This window comes from Sinocyclocheilus rhinocerous, unplaced genomic scaffold (genome assembly GCF_001515625.1).
Source record: "Sinocyclocheilus rhinocerous isolate Xijiao unplaced genomic scaffold, SAMN03320098_v1.1 scaffold1350, whole genome shotgun sequence".
In the NCBI taxonomy this organism is placed as follows: domain Eukaryota; kingdom Metazoa; phylum Chordata; class Actinopteri; order Cypriniformes; family Cyprinidae; genus Sinocyclocheilus; species Sinocyclocheilus rhinocerous.
The window spans coordinates 1,014,951-1,039,735 of NW_015652333.1; the positions used below are offsets into that span (position 1 = coordinate 1,014,951).

At 36.5% G+C, this 24,785-nt stretch overlaps 1 protein-coding gene across 4 annotated transcripts; it reads left to right on the forward strand.

Moving 5' to 3' along the window:
- Positions 1 to 12,694: 12,694 nt before the first annotated feature.
- Positions 12,695 to 24,559, forward strand: LOC107714829 (uncharacterized). 4 transcript variants are annotated; one of them, XM_016520792.1, is made up of 21 exons: positions 12,695 to 12,854; positions 13,246 to 13,336; positions 14,322 to 14,387; positions 14,497 to 14,663; positions 14,750 to 14,910; positions 15,048 to 15,140; positions 16,146 to 16,309; positions 16,402 to 16,506; positions 17,584 to 17,823; positions 17,912 to 18,003; positions 18,095 to 18,277; positions 19,726 to 19,905; positions 19,986 to 20,084; positions 20,186 to 20,275; positions 21,080 to 21,194; positions 21,284 to 21,402; positions 21,485 to 21,598; positions 21,697 to 21,760; positions 22,053 to 22,146; positions 22,244 to 22,412; positions 24,252 to 24,559. In XM_016520792.1, the coding sequence occupies exons 1-21, from the start codon at positions 12,810 to 12,812 to the stop codon at positions 24,420 to 24,422; spliced, it is 2,622 nt and encodes an 873-aa protein (XP_016376278.1). In that variant the 5' UTR covers positions 12,695 to 12,809; the 3' UTR covers positions 24,423 to 24,559. The 4 variants fall into 4 exon arrangements, with proteins under 4 accessions (XP_016376278.1, XP_016376277.1, XP_016376280.1 ...); XM_016520791.1 differs by having other exon boundaries at positions 15,048 to 15,139; positions 16,139 to 16,309; XM_016520794.1 differs by having other exon boundaries at positions 15,048 to 15,139; positions 16,139 to 16,309; positions 22,244 to 22,390; positions 24,252 to 24,330.
- The last annotated feature ends 226 nt before the right edge of the window (positions 24,560 to 24,785 follow it).

Genomic DNA, 24,785 nt, shown 5'->3' on the forward strand with positions numbered 1-24,785 from the left:
TCAGTCCAGCCTTGTTCACCAGTTATTTCTGTTTTTCCATATCTTCACCTCATTTCTCCAACATCTTGTCAGCATTTATATAATATCTGCCACGTTTCAAATATATCATGGCATACTGTACATTACAATCAAACCAAATAATACACAAATAAAACACTTTTTGAACCAAGCCAACCAACTTTGTCCTGTTGGCTGCAATGCCTCAGAGTTGTTCAAAGACTGTTCCTATCCAAATCCGAGTCTTCTTTTATATTCTTTGTTGCTGTGAGAGAGAAAAAATGACAGGGTTCACATAGCAATGTGTGCTATGCTAAGTCAGGACTGAGGTAAAAATAAGAGTTCTTTCATCTGGCCGTTTTTAAAAGAGGAGATAAAAGGACTCAATAAAAATCTCCTTGAATCTATCCCTCTTCAGCAGAATCACATTCCTGACAGATGTGTTACCTCTTGTTATTCATCCCCTTTTTGTTTCACTCCATTCATCCCCCTTAGAGGAGCGTGGCATGCGCCAGTTATTTTCAGACATTAATATATGCATTTTAAAGACTTTGCCTTCATTTGAAGAATGCAAAGGTTACCCACACCGAGATATCAGAGAAACGTTTGAAGTGAGTGCTCTCCTGCCCGCCTTTGTGTTCTGGGCTTGTAATATGAATGAATAATGTATCAGGGATTAGAAATTCATAATGCTCTTGTTTTCACCTTCCATGAAGCTTCCCCCTCTCACATATCCCTGCGCTGGCCTGTGAGTAAAATCTCATTATGGCAGATTCCCTGAGGTGGGAAGGGCCAGGCCTTGGGAAACGGGCCGGACGGCACCGGGAGACTGTATGGATGATGGAAGCTGGAGGAGAAGAAAACTTTTAATCACCTTTCACCAAAACCATTCCACCAAGGAAGGCAGGTTGTGTTATGGGCTGGGAATTAAAAGCACAAAAAAACAAACAAGCAGAGTTTGTTCCTCTCTTCTGATGCCTGTGGCGTGTAATGCTTCTAGGGAGAAAAAACTCAATTCTGCTAAGCAAAAAAAGATGTCGTATGTGAGGCACATCACCATGAGCTGCTGTGAACATGTTTATAGAAAGTAAGAGTCCTGATGATGGGAGCTTAGCTTCACTAACAGCTTCTGCAAGGTGTTAGTGATCAGTTTACACCACGATTTACAAACCAAGAAGAAACCCATGGGCAGGGCTTACAAAGAATTTTCACACGTAAAAATTAAGAACATGTCTCGCACAACATCTACAAAACAGTTTTGCCTGGTAATGAAGAATATCCACAGGGCATTTCTTTCAGGATTGTTCATAGGATATGCTGATTAGAGGTGGGAGAGAAAGCCCTGTAGCTAATATTCTCTGAGATCATAATTTCACAAAATGCAAAGAAAACTGTGGCTGCATCTTGCAGGGGAGAGTCGGGTAAAATCTGTCAGTGGCAAATAGCATTAAATCTAGCAAACTGTTTTATGATTATTATTATTGTTGTTGTTGTTGTTATAATTGTTATTATTATTATAAAAAATATGGTGAAAACAGTAATATTGTGAAATAGTATTATAATTTAAATGACTATTTTCTATTTGAATATATTTGAAAATGTAATTCATTCTTGGGATGACAAAGCTGAGTTTTCAGCAGCCATTACTCCAGTCTTTGGTGTCACATGATCCTTCAGAAATCATTCTAATATTCTGATTTGCTGCTCAAACATAATTTCTTACTATATCAGTGTTAAAAACAGTTTAAGATAGAATTTTAAAAGAAACAGAATTTAAAAAGAACCGCTTTTATATAAAATAAAAAAATTATTGAACATTGTAAATGTCGCATTTGATCAATTGAATGCATCCTTACTGAATAAAAGTATTAAAGCAGCATGATCCAGAAAAAAATCTCATTGATAGATGAATGTTTTATTAGATTGTCCTGAAATTCCATCAGCGTCTACCTAATGGTTGTTTCTTGCATTCACATGAATTCTAAATAGATTTTTTTTTTTCAGCACTATTAACAGCAAAGTCTTATTGTGACAATAAAATTATTGTTTGTTTTTTTGTTTTTTAAAGGAGCAACATTCAAAGTAAGCTTTCTTAAGCACACTTTATTCCTTTTGGTCATCTTTTGCATTTTCACTGTGCTGGTTTGGAAATAAAAGGAAATATGTCTCTTCAGGAATACCTCCACCTCTTCTCTGCAAACGTTTCTTTTCTTTTGCGAGCATAAAGCCCAGTAAGGAGTGGTAAGATCCTACTGAGAGGAGTTCAAAAGGTGTAGGAGACGAGCAAAACAGTGGGTTACAGATGTTTAGTCAGAGAGATTTATTAAATTAATAAACTTTCCCCTCTCAGGATACAAGTGGGAAGCTCTGATATATTTATTTAATTCTTGTAGTTATTATTTTCCGAAAATACTGGTGCTATAAATGCATTATAGGACAGAATACAGAGCCACCTTGCCTTAGTTCAAGTAGGGGCATTGCTTGTACTTTGCAGAAGTTGCTGCTGACTTGCCCAGTTTCTGTCATAGAGATCTGCAGGAAGGAGGGTGGTAGGTCACCATGGAAACCCGGGATTTTTCATGTCTGTAAGCCACCTAGGGATCAATGAAATATTAAATCAAAGACCATTCAGCAAACTAAAGGTATTAATAGTACCCCAACTTCTAGCCAGTGTGCTCTATAGCTGCAATAATTTGTGGTTACACAAAAAGATAGAAAAGCGAAAGATACTTTATTGATCTCTGAGGGAAAACTGTAACTTATTCTGCTGATCATCATACAAGATGGTTAAAAGACAAAATGTGCGTGTAAGTCAATGCAGTCACTCCTTTTTTAATATCAAGACTTTGATTCTGTTGTTGTATACACACAGTGTCATGCTGTGTTTTTCTCTCATTTAAGCGACATAACAAAATGCCTTTCCCTTTTTCTAACAACTGTGAGGATGTCAAATTGAAAGAGAGAACATAGCTGGCTCACAATGTACAAATACAACAAATCAGCTCAAATTAAAATAGATTTCAAATAGACAATCCATCCTTATTACCCTGACCAAGGAGAATAGATTGATTAGATCTAAATGAAGGAATTCCTGTCAGGAGGAGACACCTATAAAATGTGGACTAACAAATACTGTGCAGTTGCTGTAATCATAATCTAATGAGTTGGAATCCAGTTCAGCATTGTTGTAAAATAGCACCTTTAAAAATATAATAAAATCTTTGGAGTTCAAAGTGATTATGCCATGTTTTGAAGTGATTTGTTTGCACTGTAAGAAACTTTTATGTTTATGATTTTCCTCACCCACCTCAAATCATGGAACAGAATGCCATTTGATATTGTGTATAATAAAAATACACTGTTAATATCAATGCTTTTCCAAACAGCTGCATTCAAACTTTCTCATATGGGAAGAAATAGCAGTGGGTGCAAATTTTGCTGATTAAAATTAATTTTGATTCAGTCCTGATCAGTTTCAGAGTTGCTGGACTGGAGCAATGCATAAGCATAGCAAAAAGGCACACTAGCTGATAAAGAGGTGATTTATCATTTAAATTGAGGCCATAGATAACTACTTGATCATGCTTTGAGAATGTACATGCTAGAAAATAAATGATAACATTAATAACAATAATGCACACATTTGATTTTTCAAGCGTTTTTCTTATTTCTCAAAGTCAGTAGAATTCCAGCAGTCCTGCTAGTTTCTTCTCTATCTGGAGGATTAACGCACTGGGGGAGGCATATGAAATTACTGATGGGATTAACATTCACATTGTCTCTGTGTGTTACCTTGGTACAACCTTGATACTTTTGAGAACGTTCAAAATAATCTTCATAACATATGCATTTAACAGCATTTTCATGAAAGCGTCTGCTCACATGCTAGCAGCTCATAATAAAGATTTACCAGAAACATACTTTTGTGATCCTACATGTTTTATGCTGGATGCATCATGTCACCCCTGGCACTTACAAACAAATTGAACCTGTCCATCACAAGATCTGAAAGATTCTGCCATTTTTATTGTAGGAACCTCCAAATTGAACTATGATTTATGATGTAGTCCAATGTAATCTCACTTATAGGGGACTGTGGACCAGCTTTAACACAGTTTTCTACAAGCTAAATGTCAGGAAATGACAGCTGTCGTATTTATAGCATCAGATGTATGCTTTTGCTAATTCAGCATTCATTTTGTTTGTACAGCAGGTAGCTTGTTTATATTTTATCATATCTTCTTAATATCTAAAGTCATTTTTCTTGTTAGACAGTTGATGCAAGTAGAATCAGCAGACAATAAAAAATGGACAATAAAAGTTGTTGATGAAATGAGTAATGAGTTTAATCAATCATTACTTGGTAAAGCAAATAAAAATTAAAGGTAAAAAGTAAAATGAATGAGTTATATCTGAGATTTGGGTAGCCAAAGCATCTCAAGAGAATAAGCCCAGTTACAGGATACTATATCATGAATTTTCATGGTAAATGCGTCATAAGCAATAGCAAATAATTGGACTTCCATGTGAACCTGAGAGTAACTAGATGTTGTAACATATTAAAGATAAACATTAGATACACATCTCGCTTACAAGTGTTTAAAGCATGAGCATGTACTACAGAAAGGTCAACATTAAAAGGACAGTTCACACAAAAATGAAAATGCAGTCATCATTTACTCACCTTCATGTTGTTCCAAGCCTGTATAAATTTCTTTCTTCTGTTGAACACAAAAGAAATTCATACAGGTTTGGAACAACATGAGGTTGAGTAAATGATGACTGACTTTTCATTTTTGGGTGAACATGTGCGAGCAAAAGAATGTTTTGTGTTAAAGAACTTAAGATTTTCTTCATAAAATAGAGTAAATGAATTAAGAGCAATGCATATGCATAGGATGAAATGAAACATAAAAAATCAATGTAAAAGAATAAAAAATGATTAACGTAAATAACCTAACTAAAACAAAAACACATAAAGGCAACTAAGAAAGAAAGAGAGAAAGAAAGAAAGAAAGAAAGAAAGAAAGAAAGAAAGAAAGAAAGAAAGAAAGAAAGAAAGAAAGAAAGAAAGAAAGAAAGAAAGAAAGAAAGAAAGAAAGAAAGAAAGAAAGAAAGAAAGAAAGAAAGAAAGAAAGAAAGAAAGAAAGAAAGAAAGAAAGAAAGAAAGAAAGAAAGAAAGAAAGAAAGAAAGAAAGAAAGAAAGCAGTGGTGGACGAAGTACTTTATAAACCTACTGCTCAAAATGCCTGGGATTTGCCCAAAATAACCAATAAGGAAATAATGAATAGGAAAATATCATTAGATTTTCATAATGATTTTTTTCTTCTCAAACCTAGTCTGTGGTGTAAAAACACCCCAGGCCAAATGCCCCCAAAGGGCATCACTTCCCACTTTGATAATAACTGTAGTTACCATGTTCTGAACATCACATCCTTTCTTTTTCCCTCAGATGTAATCTATCTAGGTGGTTGAATAAAAATATTTGGACTTTATATATTTTTTTTAATTACCTCAATTTAGCACCAGTAAGCTCCTTAGCTAGACAGTTAGCATCAGCCAACATTATTGATTTATTTTCAGCATGGTTATGAATAAACATTTATATTTGACTACTCGGCTAGTTGATCCAGATACATAGTAACTTAGGCTATGTGTGCTGACAAACAATATAAAAACAGACGTCACGACGAAGTAAATCTACTTCATTACTGTCCACCACTGAAAGAATCATCAAATCATATCACACAAATTTCCTCATGCACCATCAGTAATAATAGTCTAAAATTGCTATCCGGTAGAGTTTATGTTAAGCATTACAGCCTTGTAACGTCAGTGTTTCCTTATAATCAGCGTGTTTTACAAACATAATCAGCGCAACAGACTGCATCCATAGTAAAGTCACTGGTGGAGCAGCAATTCACTTCGGTCAACACAACTCATTTTTAATTTACCAGTGTATAATTAACCTATAAATGGCCTGAGGTGGCCTGAGTTCAAATCATGATTACTATATTTTATCAAATGGTAGTGGTGCTACTCTGCTTCATGTTTAAATGGCACTTTATCTGTGCGAAAGCTGCAGTAAAGCATGATGCAATACCGTCTGTAGCCTAGTTTGTACAATGTCTAGCATATTTTATTCATTGAACTCTCAGGTGACTGTAGAAATCCACTTAGAGTCTGACTCCTCATACAAAACCTCAGACAGAAAAAAAGTGGAGATATACCCACAAACATTGCCACATGTGATACAATAGCCACTGCCATATTGAAAGCTTGATAACAGTGTTTGGACTTGATGGGCAGTGCTAGACGGCACAGTCTCTTAAAGGTTTCCTGCATTGAAATGGCTTTTGATTGGCCAAAATGGGTAGGCTATATTGTAAATATTGGCTCTGATCCTTCTAATACAGTAGAAATTTAGCAGTGTATGAATGTGAAAGAAGACCAGTGAGTATGAAATGTGTAACTATAAGAAGCAAATGTATTGACAACCACTGCAATTTGCTCTTATTCAGCATTTGTTAGTCCTCTTACAAAAGAACAGTAACACGCACCTCAACCTCAGAGCAACCTTAGTTTCACAATCTGTTCTATTTCTATTTCTCAGTTTTTGAAAGAAATTATCACACCCTATGGTCTTGTGGACTTAATGGACACGCTCACACAGCACCCATTATAAGTCTGGGCCTTTAAGGAAACTTTTCAGTATGAGTTAAATTAATTAGTTATTACATATAATCTAATAGGAAAACGTAAATTAAACGTAAATGTATTGTTGCAGAGAGTATGTATATTTTATAAAATGTTTGGAGCTGCTTTTTATTAATTCATTCAAATATGTTGCCATGGGAACTACTGAACACAAATGTAGAAGTTTATTTTAAAGTGCAATGTATTAAAAATCTAAATGTATAAATAAAGCTCTGTAAAACTTTATTTCCAATTTTGCAACACTGTGTCGTAAGTGTGTCCCATCGAGTAATCAAAAGTTCTACACACTCGTGGTCATCATGCTCTGAATGAACATTCTATTAACATTACCGGAAGAATGTTTGTTCATTACTTTGAGAGAACCTTGCCAGAACATTAGCCAAAGTTCTAAGAATGTTCCTTGTTAGCTGAGGATTTGGTTCAGCATTGATTAATTTGAATGAAAAACAGCTTGGACACAGATGCACAACGATATAATTCCATGTTAAATTCGCTATAGGAGGTATTTTCATCGATGAAGCAAAATAGACATATCAATAGTAGCATGTTGATTTTAGTTTATTGAACTATTGACATTCAGAACAACGGCATGCAATCGTGCTTGTGTGATATTGCTTAATTATAAATTGATTTGTTTTTATTTAATTAAATTCTGCCATTTAAACTATGCAAAGGTTTACACATGTGGCTCTGAATGGAAAGCAAAATATCTAGAGTAGCAGTTAACAGGTTGGTTCATTCATAATATAGTACCTGTTTGTATCAAGTGTAGCTTACTGTTGACCATCTGTTATTTAGGCAGTGAGCCTAATGTTACTCTGCTATGGGCTTTTCAGGCTGAATGCCATGTTTCTCCGACCTAATAAGATAGCCTGTGTTAAATGTGCACTTGTAAATGATTAAAGGGTTAATGCAGGCGAGGACAGCTTTAGAGGGGTGCTGATGGAAAATGTGCTGCGGCAGGCTGAAGGGTTAACGGCCGACTGCTCTTTTCCAGTGGGGTGTTTCTCTCTTGCCTTTTCCCTGTAGTAATGCAAGCTGAGCACTGGTCAGGGATGCCCACTGGCTCTCATTAAGAGATGGCAAATCATTATGGATCCCTTCCCCTCCTGCAAAGCTCCCCTAAACCTCTGGCGGCTCACGGCTGTGAGCTATCATTAACAGATGACAAACCCCATTAGAGTGCCCCCTCTCTGGGCTGGAGTGGATCTGACAAGCCCTCTTTAGCCTTCAACCAGTTCAAAAGCACAAAAAAGTGCATTAAAAAATCCTTTTGGTAAATACACTTATTCAGAAACTCAGCAACATTAAGATATTTCCACACTATCAAATATGCACATAGCCTGGTTTATATAGCCACCTTATTTTTAACAAAAGTGTGCGCCAGTTTGTACATTGAATGCACAAAGCTTCCGGTCATCTGCTTTCAGTTATTTTTACAAAGCAAAAACAGCCTGTTATGCTGCTTGATATTGCAAACTAGTATTTCTCATCATATGATTTTAATTCATATTCATAAACACACTGGTTTGTAGCACAAATAGTTTTACCATTTACTGCACTTATTTTTCAATTAATAGAGCAGCTAATGAATCAGAAGTATTCCACATTCAGAGAAAACAGCTTACTTCTGCATTGCAAAATAAGGTGGATACAGACTTGCAGTACATAAGAACAAGTGGGCTTTTTTTCTTCTGGCTTTTTTTCTTTAATTCCTTCTTTTTTTGGCACTAGCTTTTTAAACTACTTTTCCACAAAAGTTGTCATGGCAAATGGTATAATCACTAAGTGTGGATTTTGAATTGTGAAACTGTCTTTGTGCAATAGGTAATAAATCAATGCATGAAACTCTAGCTATCTCTCTGTTTTATTTTAAAGCTTGTAGATTGAAAACCTTGTTAAGTAAAGTTTTTTTTCCCCATTTGGATTACTTTGACTTCACAGTCCCACCCTGACAGCCCTCCACCCTGCACCAGGTTTTAATTAGAGCTATTTGGTCGGGACCAATAGCGTTGCTTTCTCAGTCCCCGCAAAGTCTTGCACGCCTACTAATTTGAAGGGATCTTGATGCCTGCGGGTCTTTTATATCCTTCCAGGCAGGAGTGTGTATCGCATGCCCACTTTCATGTGGAAAACTTCACATGTGACAAAGAGACTTAGCTGCTAGTAATGTCGCCATTATTGAACCTCAGAGAGGTTTTCAAATGGGCCCTCAGACAGCATCGGTCTCTTTGAGTCTGGATTCAAGTGTGTGCTGCAGCTGTGTACAGCCTAACCCTGAACCAATAAAGACTGTGAAGCATTGTGTGTACACTTTGTGATTGTGTGTGCGTGTGTATGTGATGAGAGAGGGGGACTTGAAAGGCTTAATGCACGGCTGGGGTAAATTCACTCCAGGGGCAATAGCGAAGAAGGCCTGCTGTTGCCAAAGTGAAAAGCATGGAGAGTCTGTGCAATGGAGTGTGCTTCCATTGTCTGGAAGTAGGGCAGTGGCACAATGAGGCCTGGACCTGAGAGACCATCTCACCTTGGCTGAAGAAAACTGTTATGTTACAACCATCGATTCACACAAACATTTTGAGAGTGTGTCTGGGAAACTATTACCTTTGTGGTGTCCTGGATTGCTTTGCAAAAAGCAATCTTGTTAGTAGGCTCACTGACATTTTTAATGTGCTGAAATATGTAATGGACAATGTACAGTCAGTTGATCATTATCTCAAAATCCACCTTGACGCAGAGCCTAAAGGAATTTATTTTGCAATAATGAATGGCTGGCGGTACTTATTATTTGGCTATTCACCAAATAAATGGATACGTGTTCATGAAATATCAATTTGTAATATTTGTTTTATTATCTTCAATAAGAAACAAATCGTCCATTACAAGTCGGCATAAATCAAGACGAACACCATCATTTTCACATCAGAATCGATAACTGAGCTGGTGCAAGCTGTTTGTATAAAATTAGTTTGTGATGTGATAGAAGAGATATGAAAGTAGCGCTGGTTTCAGTTTAGTTATTTTTAACATAAGCACAGGAGCGACCCTTTGTAACTTGAATGTGCGAGGCTTCCGGTGTCAGCCGCTTCCAGTTATTTTTGCTGTACATGAACATTCTGTTATGGTACTTGAAGTTGCAGTTTGTAATTTGATATCATGTTGTATTAATTTCTTATCATAAAAATGAACAAACTGGTTTATTGCGCAAATGTTTTTAACATTTATTGCACTTTGTTTTTATTCTATTTATTTACCCATAGCCTATAGCAACAAATGAATCAGAAGTCTCACAGGAAGTAGCTTACTTCCATGTTGAAAAATAAAGTGGATATAGCATTGTTATGGCCAGCTGCTAATAGTAGGAAATATCTTACTGCTGAAAGCTGCGACTGACCAATCAAAATGAAGAAGGCTATATCAGAGAGTAAGAATATATGGAACATACAATGAACATTTATATTAAAACTTCTGGAGGAATAACTAAAAGAGCAGAAAATTGAAATTATACTGAAAATCAAAAGAGAACATCTATCAGAATGTCTATTTCCCCAATGCATTGCCCCACTTTCAGAGGACTTGCTCATTCTCCTGGGGGTCACCTTCACACTATAGCATAATCACACATGGCAGGGAGACATTGTCATCAGCAGAAACCCGGGTCATGCCATCACAATTGAGTGACAACTACATTTGTTTCACTGCTTCTCTTATCTCTACCTCTCCATCATAAATCACTGGGTTTTTTTTACTATGGCCTGTCTGTCCACCCACTCAGTCCTGTGTTCATGGTCACCTCATGGGTTCCGAAAAAATGAACTCGGTAGATGGGAAATAAGTCAGAAAATTAGTCTGTGTTATCTCGGTAGGATATAGCGCAAGATTGTTTTGGCCAGCTACATGGAGCTTAAATTCTAGATGCTGTCTGACAGTATAAAACCATGAAATGGCCAGTGAATCAGACTTTTTCTTTCTCATAATGTTTGAACAGTTGTTTCATGAAGGAAGATTAGTTTGGAAATACAATTACAAGGTTTAAGGAAGCATGATCTTTATTGATTCTTGGGATAAAATATGCAAAAATACTACAACTTTACCTGAAAAGTTTTAAAAAGGCAAATATACCATTTCGTTACATTTTTTATTTATTTTGTCAAAATCCAATTGCATTCACCCCCAAACCACAAAACCATATTTCATATAGATTCAAATATATATAAACAGACATATAAACAAATAAGAAACATTACTGCCATGTCCTGACAGAACCAAGAGATTTTTTTAAATACCTCATTTGTGACAACTTTTTCTCAACATTTTCAGCTATTTAAAAAAAGGAAAAGCAGGCTAATTATTTTTCAGCTTTGTAGCTTCATAATACGTTTTGTCATTTGTTGCACATTACACTGCAAACATAGGCCTATTCCAGTATGCAGTTTTTTTCCCTGCTAACTAAACTTTGTGTGGTAGAATGAATTTACAAGCAACTGGACTTTACTTTCTTTTAATTCACAGTTAAAAACAAATGCCAGTTCCTTCATAGTAAAATTCTACAAGACCTTCTACAATGACCCAGATAAAAGATAAACATACAACAGCCTTGTCCAAATACCCACACTTGCGGTCTTTGCACTTGACCACTTGACTACTTATATGACGTATTTCCTGTATTTGGCCCAAGTGTTCAAGTGAGGATGAAGACCACAAGTGTGTGTCGAACTTTTCATTACCTGATGGGACACACTTGTAGTGTTGTAAAAATGCAAGTGTTTACATAGCTTTATTTTAATTTTAATTTTAATTACTTTGCATTTTAAAATCAACTTCTAAATGTCTGTTCAATAGTCCCTATAACATGACAATTTTAATTTGCGGTGCTTCTAATTAAGTGATAAAAAGCAGTTGCAAATGTTGTACAAAATAAATATCACCACAACTCATCTTTGCACCAATAAAAGTAAAAACACTGTTTTTCTACCAAATTATATGTAATATCTAATTATTATATTAATATTTAACTTGCATTGGAAAGGTTTCCGTGACCTCTCGCGAGATCTCGGCAAAAAGTCTCACGATTTATTTCCAGAACATGATGCATGATGGGATACACTAAGCCTCCAATAGCGCTCCGGAGCGGTATTCGAGATAGTGTGGGTTTAGTGTGCGTTAAGGGGACTGCGCTCTGGCGTTTTTAAGATCTGGGACAGGCTTGCGCACTTACTTCCTGTCGCGCGCACGCGCGCGCAAGTGGCCAAGACCGCAAGTGTGGGTATTTGGACAAGGGGATTGACTCAAAAGCGCTCAGTACTTCACAGTTCACTTGTTCTGTGTATTGGGATGCAGCGCCAGTGCAGTGATGGAGAGATTGTATGTGTTATACTGACATCCAGCGGTAGGCTACTGCATCAATGGACGTTGTTTACGTCCATAAGCCTCGAATAGCGCTCCGGAGCGGTATCGAGATAGTGTGGGTTTAGTGTGCGTTAAGGGGACTGCGCTCTGGCGTTTTTAAGATCTGGGACAGGCTTGCGCACTTACTTCCTGTCGCGCGCACGCGCGCGCAAGTGGCCAAGACCGCAAGTGTGGGTATTTGGACAAGGGGATTGACTCAAAAGCGCTCAGTACTTCACAGTTCACTTGTTCTGTGTATTGGGATGCAGCGCCAGTGCAGTGATGGAGAGATTGTATGTGTTATACTGACATCCAGCGGTAGGCTACTGCATCAATGGACGTTGTTTACGTCCATAATATCGTTTTAATGTGCTTGACCTTTGCCTCTATCTCCGTGTCGTTATCTAGAACACAAATTCAGTTAGGCTGAACAATAAATAGCGTTTGAAAAACAAATACCGGAACATAAGACAAAAGAAGAACTCAAACAGCTTACTTCCTGACACACTCAATATGGCAGACTACTGCAACCAGGTTTGAACTTTCCGTATCAGTGAGACGTAGCGATGTTCATGGGCAAAAGAAACCAAAACTGCCTGAATGACATCTAAACTTAAGCGATGGAAGAAGCAACAGATATGAGTTCCAGCTTTTATTGTAAAGTTACTTGACGCTGAATGCATGAGCGGTGCTCGTGCAGTTAGAGGATGTCGCGCGTTACAGCTGATTTGAAGTATCAAACACTTCTTGAGGTAGGTTTACTGTCACTAGTCACAAACACTAGCGAGGCAGCTATGGTTTACCAGATTGTAATTGTTCATGAGCTAATAAGCTAATTACCGGTACTGCAGTATTAAGGATGACATACTGAACTAGATATTTCAGTATAGCTGTCCGCTAGGAAATCATAATAAAGTCCCTTATAAAGAATGGATTCTCCTTTCAGAATCTTCTGTCATTTTGTTTACGTTGTTTTTGGTGGTGGTGATTAATACCAGGTTCCTGCAGTTTTGTTGTAAACACAATGGCTGTCCTAACTGTGGTATTGGTTACCATGGTAAATTTGTCTTGTTGAGGTTGTGGTGCATCAGGATCATCTTGTTTACTGATCAGTGATCACTATCTTCATATTTTCCTCAATAGTGTAATTACTGTTACCCTGATGAGGTGCTTGATGACATCAAAGACGTGACGACAGATTTCCCACACCTGCAGTTATACGTGGACTATTACCGTAAGTTTATCTTTGAAAGCACACCAGGGGTGTGGTTTTCAAACAGTTTTTATTTAAAACTCTTAAATTAAAATGTTTGTGAGTGCTGAGTTGAAACTTCAATGTCATCCTTTTTTGCAATAACAGTGAATGCAACAAAACCTCAAGGGCATACAAAAGTCAGAAGACAGTTAACCAAATTTCATTAATGTCAGATCAGGGCAAGTTATCACATGTATTAATGTTATACATTTAAACAATTAATTTCGATTTTTGTTTGCCAAAACATTCGTTTTATGTTACTTCTGTTGCCTTTTACATGTTTGCTGTTCCATGAATTTCTTTTGTGTGTCATAATTACTGTTACTTACTCATAATTTTGCTGAAAGGCCCCACAATTGGTTTATTTTTCCCTAAGCTATGTTCAATAGCATTTTTTGTTACCAAGTCATAATGTTTCTTTCAGGATTCTTTGCTGAATAGAAAGTTTAAAAGAATAGCATTTATTTAAAATAGATTATTTGATTATTTATAAAATACATCAAATTTATAAAATTAGTGCTGTCAAACGATTAATCGTGATTAATCGCATCCAAAATAAAAGTTTTTGTTTACATAAGTCGTTTGACAGCACTAATAAAATTATAAATGTCTCTACTGTCATTTGAGAAATTGAAAGGGTCCATGTTGAATAAAAGTTTTATTATTTTATTTTATTTTATTTTTCTGACTCCAAACTTTTAAACGGTAATGTAGTTATCATTATGGTTTTCATTTTTTGGTAAGAATGGGTTTGTTTGTGCCTATACTGAAATAGACTTTTAAAAGTAAATGTACACTGAGAAATATTTATGGGTTTACAGACTGTGACAAGTCCATCTCCTCCTATATAATCCATAAAAGTTATCTCAAAACAAGTGAATAACTGCTATGTAGACATTTTGCTTACTGTGCACATTTTCTTGCATGTGTATTTCCTGAGTTCGGTTCTCTTCTCTTTCTACAGTCTATCCCAACAATGATAAGAAGAAGTTGGCTTATTTGGGTGGCACTGTTCCTATAACATATGAAGGTAACTGGTTTCAGTAGCTTTACTGTAACCTATAATTAATCCCTTTCAGTGTTTGTAATTGCTTTCCACCAACTACAAATCATTAAATATGTATCATGTTGTTACAAAGGTGCTACGTACAACATTCCAGTTTGCATTTGGATCCATGAGACCCATCCCAAAAACCCACCCAGGTGTTTTGTTTGCCCTTCACCCTCCATGATCATCAATGCTAAAACCAGCAATGTTGATGCCAATGGTCGCGTCCTTCTCCACTGCCTCAGCAACTGGAAGATTGTAAGTCAGTTTTATAGTTATTATACATTTTCTTATTTGAAGTTATTAATGTATATATTTCATTCATTTAAATGTTTGATTTCCAGGGCTGGTCAAACTTGTCGATAGTTCTGGAAGAGATGATTGCCGCCTTTCAACGTGAAACTCCTCTTTTTGCCACCCATCCAGTCCAAACCCCTCCACAACAAGCAAAACACCTGCCGGCTGAACTGGTAGTTCAACCGAATCCTGTTTTGTCTTATGGCAGGTCAGTGCTTGTTTGAGTTTCAGTTCAGTCATTCTTATCAAAAGCATTTGACACTAGTCTCTCAGTTGAGCCCCTTTTTAATGATCAGTGGATACTGATGTAATCTTCAGTCTTCTATTTGTTTGCTTGTGCCGCAGCTGGCCACATACAGGCAGCAGTTCAGTGCAAAAAATGTCAGCAGTTCAACATGGAGCATCCAACTCATCTGTGCCTCAGCATGCCAGCAACAGTAAACATTGATTTTCTGCTGAATACTAGTCTTGCATGGATTGTTCACTACTTCAGATTTTCAGTTTTATGAAAAAAATATTTTGTACTCTCTATATACCAATTTTAGTGTCACTGAGATACTATTATAGTCTTTATTAATATTTTGAATGTTTTATTTTTTGTTTTAGTAATTTTATTGTGTTTTTGTCTTTTATTTTATTTATTTATTTTTTTTATATATCACTGTTTTTATTCATTTTTATTTTAGGTTTAGTTATTTTAGTACATCAAGTTAAAGTTCACTAAATGAAAATGAGAAAGGTTGCCTTTGCAGCTAGCTGAAATAAAATATATAAAAAATGTAAACTTTTTTTTATTAAACCTATATTCCAAAGCAACACATCTCAGAAGATTTTTCAAGTGAGTTTAAGTAGTTTTATTTTTTGTTTTAGTAATTTTATTGTGTTTTTGTCTTTTATTTTATTTATTAATTTTTTTTATATATCACTGTTTTTATTCATTTTTATTTTAGGTTTAGTTATTTTAGTACATCAAGTTAAAGTTCACTAAATGAAAATGAGAAAGGTTGCCTTTGCAGCTAGCTGAAATAAAATATATAAAAAATGTAAACTTTTTTTTATTAAACCTATATTCCAAAGCAACACATCTCAGAAGATTTTTCAAGTGAGTTTAAGTTATTTTTTTAATATATTTTAGAATTCTGTTTATATTTTATTTTATTTCAGTTAACATATATTTTATTTTAATTAACGAAAATGGTGTTTTGAGATGGTAACCTGCTTCATTTGTGCTGTAATGTGCCAGTTGATCGCCACAGCTCAGTGTGTCAGAGCATGTGCGAATCTATGATCTTTAGTAGATTGATAGACAAAGCTGAAATCTCCATCTTGAAAGCATGCTGATCTAATACACTGTTTAAATGTATTGGTTTAGTGTCATAAATTGTTTCAGACTTTCATTTTCTATTCCTGGCTAACCATAAGGTTTCTTTTCCTAGGCCTACCCAAGAGTACAAAGTCCCAGATGAACCTGAATCAAGCCAGTGAAACCGAGATGAGCGGGGTAAGGAGATCATACACGCAAGAGCTGCTGGATTTCGGGATCACGTTTGGTGCTCAAGCTTTGGAGACTAACCACCAAACAAACCCATTTATTTCTCCTGCCTCAGGTAATATGTTTTTTTTTTTAATTATTCAGTTGTAATATTTTAAAACACCCTTAGTACATTTTTGAATTAATTAAGGATTATCTCTGCTTCAGCTCCCACCAGCAATGCTTCTAATGTTGATGACATAGACAACCTGTTCAAAAGCCTTCAATTACAAAGAGTTGTCAACATGTACCAGTTGAGCAACAGGGAGAAAGGTAAATAACACATAATTTAACAGTGTTGTTAAAGACTTGATGAAGTGAGTAAAAGTTTTTTTTTTCTAAAAGATGACAAAATAAACTTCTTGCCAGTGTTTGCATTTATAATTGTTCCATAAAAGAGCTTTTCTCTAAACTAAAAATTACAATTCATCTACAAAGTTTTGTTCAATCAATTGATCTCTACAGTGTAAATGCCCCTTTCCATAATAATGGTTCAAGAATTCAATAGTGCCTGCCCACTTTTTCAGCAGCCTTGGTTCAGTAGTATTTTTTTTTCCATGGAGATTTAAAAAAAAAAAGTCTTCATTAAAAAGTTAGAAACCATGAATCAATCAAACCAACCAGCTACAAAATGAGAAACTTTGCACAACATTAGAAATTTTAAAAATTGGTCAAAAAGACAAAGGTACTTGATGGCTTTAATGAGAGAAAGAAGTACAATTCTACTTGCAATGCTTCATGGGATTTCCTTCATAATGTTTTGCTTGTTGCAGTTGTCTGATTTGTGGACATTTATTTGTAGAATCACAGGTCAGGTAGCTTCACACTGGAAATTCTATTTTTTAACATGATTAGTTGAAATAATGCAATTTGATGGCTTCAGCAAAATCATATACTTTCGATTAACAACCTCAAAGCACGCAGTAGGTCTTGCTTTAAGGGTTTATAAGTTTTTGTTAAAAATGAATTCCACGATGAAGAAAATAAATAGGATTTTACTTCCGGAACCCAACCTTTGTACTCTATAACATCATCCGCAGACTAGAAAGTAGCAAATCAAGCAGCTTCAATATGTTCCACACAAGTCCTGTTTCAGTCAGGAATACATCAACAGTGGAATCGTCTAGCAGTTTTACTGGATCTTTAAAAAATATATAAATGAGCTTGACATCCAGTTTCTGGATGTATTTTTCATTATCTGTATCTGCATATGTATTAAACATATGTGCAGCATAGCATGCAAGTGATTATAATGTTTTTTTCCAGTTTGTACTGGGGCCTCTTACACACCATTGTGTAAAACAATGCAGATAATACACTGAACTTAAAAAGACTCAAATTTTTTCATAGATGTTCATCATGCTGGAGGAGTGTGGCAGGATTGTGGTGGTGGAGTTCATCCAGGCTTAGTGGATGACCGTCACAAGGTGGTGGTAAGCCGGCTTCCTGTGGGCGTCTCTCCCAGCAAGATGAAGAACAAGCTCACCATCTTCTTCCAGCGGAGGCAGAATGCAGGAGGAGAGGTTCTAGATGTCAAATACCCTGCAGCACTGCCAGACCAGGCCTGGGTGCTCTTCAGACGCCAAAGAGGTACTATGGGACAACACTGTTAACCTCCACTAAATGAAAATTTACTATTTCAGTGAAAAGTTTACTGTTCACTTTTGTGTTTTTCCAGACGCAGAGCATGTTCTGAGGCAGCCCGACAGGGTGATTACCATTAATGAGCAGCAGTTTCTTATTCGGCTGAAGAAGTTTGAGGACATGGAGGTAAGAGGAGGCCAAATCAGGATAGCCCTTCATCTATTTTTTACTCACTCATTTTGTACAGGATTGCATTACACAAAGAACCTACTTTCAGATCCCAGGTGGTATTCAAGGTGAGAAAGCTGAAATGTTTAGGAGCATCTTGAGTCTGGAAGGGTGCAGTTTCAGCTCGACGGATGTCCTGGAAGCAGTGCAGTCATGCCGAGACCTCCCCTCTGCTCTGAAATATCTCTGCCGTGATTGCCCTATATGCCAGGAGCAAGTGTCCTTCAACAGGGTGAGAATAAATTAATTGTGTTCTTGACCTAAAAATATGCAACCACATAAAATGTGTTATTTACCTAAAATTATTATGCAATATATGAATATTATTGATATTTAATGATTTTTAAAAATGTAATTAATTAGTTTTGTCAAAATTAGCGTGTTAACGCATGCGATTCATTTTTTCAGTTTAACGGCGTTAAAAATATTTAACACAGTTAATGCAGGTGCGGAGCTAGGGTTGGCCACCCCACTCACAACTGCTGCTTCTGTCTCTTTTTTCAAGACAAGAATTGCATTTATTTAGACGCAGAACGTCTTTACAACCACATCAAACGGGAGATTTTTCAGACGCGCACTCCAACTTCACCTCAGCGCCAGGCGCTAGTCAAACGAGTGCGGAAAAGGTACAGGTGACGAGGGAGCTTCAGTAGAATGACAGTGAACTGTGGTCAGATGAGATGTTGTCAGGCCATATCTCAGTAAAAACCAATTGTCCTGTCCTGTCAGCTGTTATACTGTACTTGTAGCATGTGCTCTTCAATTGCACACACAAATACGGTGGCATGTGCTGTATTAGATTAAGCACTGTATCATATTAAAGTGCAAATAAAACTACGAGCATGCAATGTCGTAGTTATGTCGTCAGTTAACTCATGGAGTTACCAAAAAAGGCAATTAAAGCTGCCTTAAAACTCTTCATGTAAGTAAGTATTTTTTATATGAGTCACATTTATGTCTCTGAAATGCAGTGGTTTTCAAAACTGTCCTGGAGCACCCAGCACTGTCTCCCTCATCTAAAACACCCGGTTCAACTCGTCAGCTCATTAGCAGAGACTTTAAGACCTGAAGTGGGTCAGAAAAGGTAAAGAGTTGTGAGAAAATACGATGCGTCAGATCCGCATCGTGTTCATCAGTGGCAGCTCTTAAAGCAGCCAAAATAACGTAATTACCCAGCTGCTGTGATGTCTGAATAAAAAAATAAATAAAAGAATAAAAGAGCTTTAAGGATTCATCTATATTTAATTTAGAATTGAGTGTTTGATAACTTTATTCAATTTCTGTATATTTCCTCCTTGCTGAAGGGCACAGGTAGCTAAATATGACATATATTATAATGGGTTTATGTGAAGATTGTTTTAAAATCGAAACAATGTTTTAAATCGAATAAAATGCAGCTTTAGTGATCATAAGCGACTTCAAAAATCATATTATTATAATATTTAATGATTATAGTTAAATGATTAATGCATATTTAGGACTTGTTCGTTTTATAGGACCATTACATTTTATTTTGTATTTTATATTAAACTCTTTCTCTCTGGTCCTAAGACATCAGCCATCCTTATTAATTGAGTCCTGGTTTTAGTTATGTCATATTATTTTACACATTTGGATAATAGACCGTAGGCTATCTTTGATTCCTAAATGTAGTATCTGCCTCTCTTTTCTTTTTTTCAGATGGTCACCATGACACACTGCTCTTGCACATTCTGTGAGAGCTGTTTTAAGAAGTACTTCTCCTCTGTCATTAAGGAGAAGAATATAGTACATGCTGTGTGTCCCCTGTGTAATCTTCCCGATGTACAAAGAGGCCGCAAGGAGGAGTCTATGGAGTACTTCAGTCTACTCGATACACAGGTGTGGAGCTCCTCTTTTTTTTGGCCCATATGAAATTGAATATTGAATATGACTAACTGTAAATCATTTTGTATGTGTAGATCAGGTATTATTTGGACCCCCAGATCCATGAGCTCTTTCAGAGGAAGCTCAGAGACCAGGCACTGCAGGAAATGCCCAACTTCCGCTGGTGTGCACATGTAAGTTCTATTATTCGCAGATATTTTATACAATTTAATTTCAGGTCTGACCATGATAGCGATTTTTGTTTGTTTATATTTTTGTTGTCTTTGTTTTTTAGTGTTGCTTTGGGCTCCTTCATGAAGCAAACAGGCTGAGGATGGATTGCCCCAGCTGTGGGAAAAGCACATGCTTTCAATGTAAAAAGCCGGTAGGTTTTTCCTTTACAAACAACAATGCTTTGCATCATATGCCTTAGTCTTCCAACCAAAGTGTGAGTTTTTATCTGTCATGAAGTTCTGTGATATAAGCTGTATACTTTGCAGGTCTAACTTTAAATTATAAACTTGGTATTTTGTATAAGTATTAACTGAGCAATTAATGAAAAAAAATATTTACAATACTGTTCAAAAGTTTGGGGCCAATAACATGTTTTTTTTCTTTTTGTTTTTTTTCTTTTATTCAGCAAGCATGCATTAAGTTGATCAACAGTGATAGTAAAGCCATTTATTTACTGCTTTAAACATTGATAATAAGAAATATTTCTTGAGCATCAAATCAGTGTATTAGAATGATGACTGGAGTGGCTACTGAAAATTCAGCTTTGCCATCACAGGAATAGATTACAATTTAAAAAGGAATTAAAACAAATAAATGCAACCTTGGTGAGCATAAGTGACTTCTTTCAAAAACATTAAAAAAAAACATTTAAATTGTAATAATATTTCCCAATATTACTGTGCTTTTGAACGGTGGTGCATATATAAATAAATGTTACTATAGTCTATAATATTATCATATAAATGTTTAAAAATTATATTTAAATATTTTTAAATGTTTGAGACATACTTAACAGACATTCTAGAGATAAAATGTAGAATTTGGGTCATTGAAAATGTTGGCCAGACAAGTAAACATCTGAAATAAACAATTCTTACTGTTGAGCCCCTGCATTGTGCTGGTACTTGTAATCTCATCTTGATGGAGGCTGTTGATCTGGTTGTTTGTTGTCTAGTGGGCTCCACAGCATGAAGGAATCTCATGTGAGAAGTTCAAAGAGTGGGAGCAACTCAACAGACCCGAGTACCAAAACTCAAGGCTGGAGCAGCTCCTCAGCAGCAACAAAATAGGTCAAACAAAAACTCTCACTGAAGCTTCTTGGTTCAAAGTGTCTTTTTGGAACTTTCCCAGGTTGTAACGTTCTCCTTGCCCCTTTCAGACTGTCCAAAATGCAAATTTCGCTTCTTCCTGGCCAGAGGAGGCTGTTTGCATTTCAAATGCACTCAGTGCCAACACGAATTCTGCGGAGGCTGCAGTCAGCCATTTAAACAAGGCTCTGTAAGTTTAGTTCTCTCAGCAGTCGTCATTATAGTTACCACAGAGCTCTGTGTCAATTAATGATCATCTGTTGTCCTTGCAGGCCTGTACTTTTTCTACTGAGTGCGGAGCTAAGGGGTTACATGCTCATCACCCTCGAAACTGTCTATATCATCTGAGAGACTGGAGTGTTCCAAGACTACGGACCCTGCTGCAGGTTATAGATGTCTTTACTGTGATCTAGCATAAACTAGAAGCCACCATCATACCCTGCCATGGTTATACTGGCTAAACTACTTTTATTTATCTTTTCAGCTCTATGGGGTATCACATCCCCTCATGTTCAGCCCCAAAAATATAGCAGGGAGACACTCTAAAGGTACATCATTTGGTTTGAGATATGCCTACATGTGAATATTGTATGTTCAGATTAATGATGCACCAGAATTTTGGCACTTGAAAATTTGTCCAAAGCAGAAATTTTCAGTTTCGGTTTGGAGGACTGAAATCATTGGCAGAAACAGTGATGTTTAATTAGCGTTTCTCTGATAGCGTTTTGACTGTGTTCAATTTTGGTGTTTCGGCAACAAAATTAATTTAGTTGCATCACTAGTTTAGATGTGTCAAAGTACCCTTGAAATACAGTACATGTTCAAATGTGTCCCTTGTAGGTATTTGTGGTGTAATGGAGTTCCAAGAATCAGGAGCTGTGAAGGAGGAGCCATGTGGACGAACAGCTCTCCCAGAGTACAGTGGTTACTGCACGTAAGGAACACTTGCTCTGATAATTCTTTATCATTCATGTTCTTCCATATATACAACAAACTCAAGAGATTTTCTCAAATGTTATGCTCACTTTTAGGGTACATTATAAAGAGTGTCTGGTGGAGTTAATAAACAACAATGCACTGGACCCTGTGGTACTGTTAGATGGTGCAGAGTTGAAGGCAGAAATGGACCGCTGGAAAGTGCCAGTCCCAGAAAAACAACCTTTAGAACCAGATCAAAGGTACGAGGACAGACTTCGGCAGGTTAGTGCATACTGACATCAAATCATTCATGTTACTATGTAGAATAAAGCATAATTTGTGCACTTAATAGTTAAACTGACATATCCTGTCATTTGAGATAATTACATTCACATTTTTGCAATTTATTTATTAAGGGAGTGAACTAATTGAAAATTATAATGCCATAGAATGAAAATTTTTGTGGTTTTCATTGCACCACCGTAAAGGTGCATTCATTCTGCTGTTGTCCTACTTTAATTACTGACAACTACTTCCACAACGCTGCACTGCCATCTATCAACGTGGATCGGCATGAGTTTTGTGTACATTACACTGGTACTGGTTTTATAGAATGTTCTCAGGTATTAAAGTTCTCCGTTGCTACGACGGATTTCCGTTAATTGCAGCCAGTCTACGACGGATTTCCGTCAATTGGAAAAAATTAGGGGAAAAGAGACATTTAGCGCATTGTTGTTGTTGTTCTGCCCAAAAATCATCCCCGCCACGGCTGCAGCTTCTCAGTGACAACATAGTGATGCTGCTCGCATTATTCACAGTCAGGTTATTAGCAGAGAACACAGAGCAGAACTTGAATTTCGGCGCGGGATTGCGGCTATTAATAACAATTCTACTCATTCCCGCAGGTTCCGCGCTTATAACACGATGACGGAATGTACCATTTCATTTGCACGTGCTTTTGAGTCTTGAGAACTCACTCGCGCGCTCTCATTTCCTGTGCGCCCACAGATCGCGATAAGGAGAGTGACAACTTTTAATAGTTATTAAGGAAGTTTGCAAATGGAATATTGATTTAATAAAACAGTTCAATAAACAAGTACTGCCTGATTTTGCTCTATTTCTTCAACGAAAATGGTTCCAAATATAGTAACAGCTCAGCCGCTGCGCATCTCTAAAAACAAACACAGCGGTGTTTAATTCATTCAATGAAAGTGCGTTTTTGAACGAATCTAGTGAGTCAGTGATTCATGATTACCCATTCATAAAGACAGTCACTTGCTTCATTCCTGAATGAATCAGCCGTTCGAACAAATCAATTGAATGAATGATTCAGTGATAAAATCAGTGACTTGCCAAATCACTTTGAGTCAAATGTCACCTCATATTAGGAAGGCTCATTTTTTATTATTGATCAGAAGGTGCTCTTAAATTTTTTTAATTAGGAGGACAAGCGCTCCTAATTACAAGAAAAAACTGCTCTTAAACTGGGTGTGTGACAGGTATGGCTGTGGAATGGGGTTTGGCTGAGGAAAATTTTCAGTCAAAAGATTTATTTTTGCTTTAACCCCTGCGTTCTACACAATAATTACTTACCTGTCCAGCACAAAAAAACAACTTTGGCATCACTACTTTTTCATCAGATCTTTTCAACTTGTGTATGCCGTACCAATGTTTAAACTTTTTTTTTTCTTTTTCTTTGGCTTCAAAACTTTTTTACCGCTGCAGAAGTACCAATTCTTCCGTTGTCTCCACTAATAAAGCACAATAATAAATGTTTGTTTTTCTAATTTATGCTCTTCGCATCACCAAACAACACTGCGCTACAAGTGAAAAACTACAGGTTACATCATTTCAACATGGTGAAATAACAGGAGGGCGAGAACCGCACCTTTAAGATGATTACACATTTTAATTTGAAACACTTAATACATTTATAATTATTTTAAGAATTAAAATTTTATTATTTGTTACTCTACCTAACAGTATTTGTTTGCAAAGTCTTAGAATCAATCAAATCAATACAATCATTAATACATAAAAGCTCACTGTGATATTGCAATTATGTGTATGACAATTAAATTGTAACTGCCCTTTTTCAAATAAAGTGTTGCATCCTTTTAGATCTTAAAAGAGAGGGTTAGTCTGACCAGCGGTGCAGCTCCTGGATTGAAGGCAGCTGCTCCTCCCACACCGTCCCCCTCTTCTCCTCCTGCGGCTGGAGCTCCGTGGTACTCCATCTTGAGCCGGGCCGTTTCTGAGGACTCCCAGCAACTACTGCTGCTGACTGATTGAAGAGCATATCGGAGCACATGGACTTTATATGCAATTCTGCTGTCACTATTAACATTAACGGAGTGACAACTCTATATCCAGCAAAATTGTTTTTTCAAAAGGCTACATTATTATGAAAAAATAAAGTGTTTCTTACCCATTAAAGGGGTCATATGATGCTGCTAAAAAGAACATTATTTTGTGTATTTGGTGTAATGAAATGTGTTTATGCGGTTTAAGGTTCAAAAAACACATTATTTTACACATACTGTACATTATTGTTTCTCCTCTATGCCCCGCCTTTCTGAAACGCGTCGTTTTTTACAAAGCTCATCGGTCTGAAAAGCAATGTGTGCTCTTATTGGCCAGCTACCCAGTGCGTTG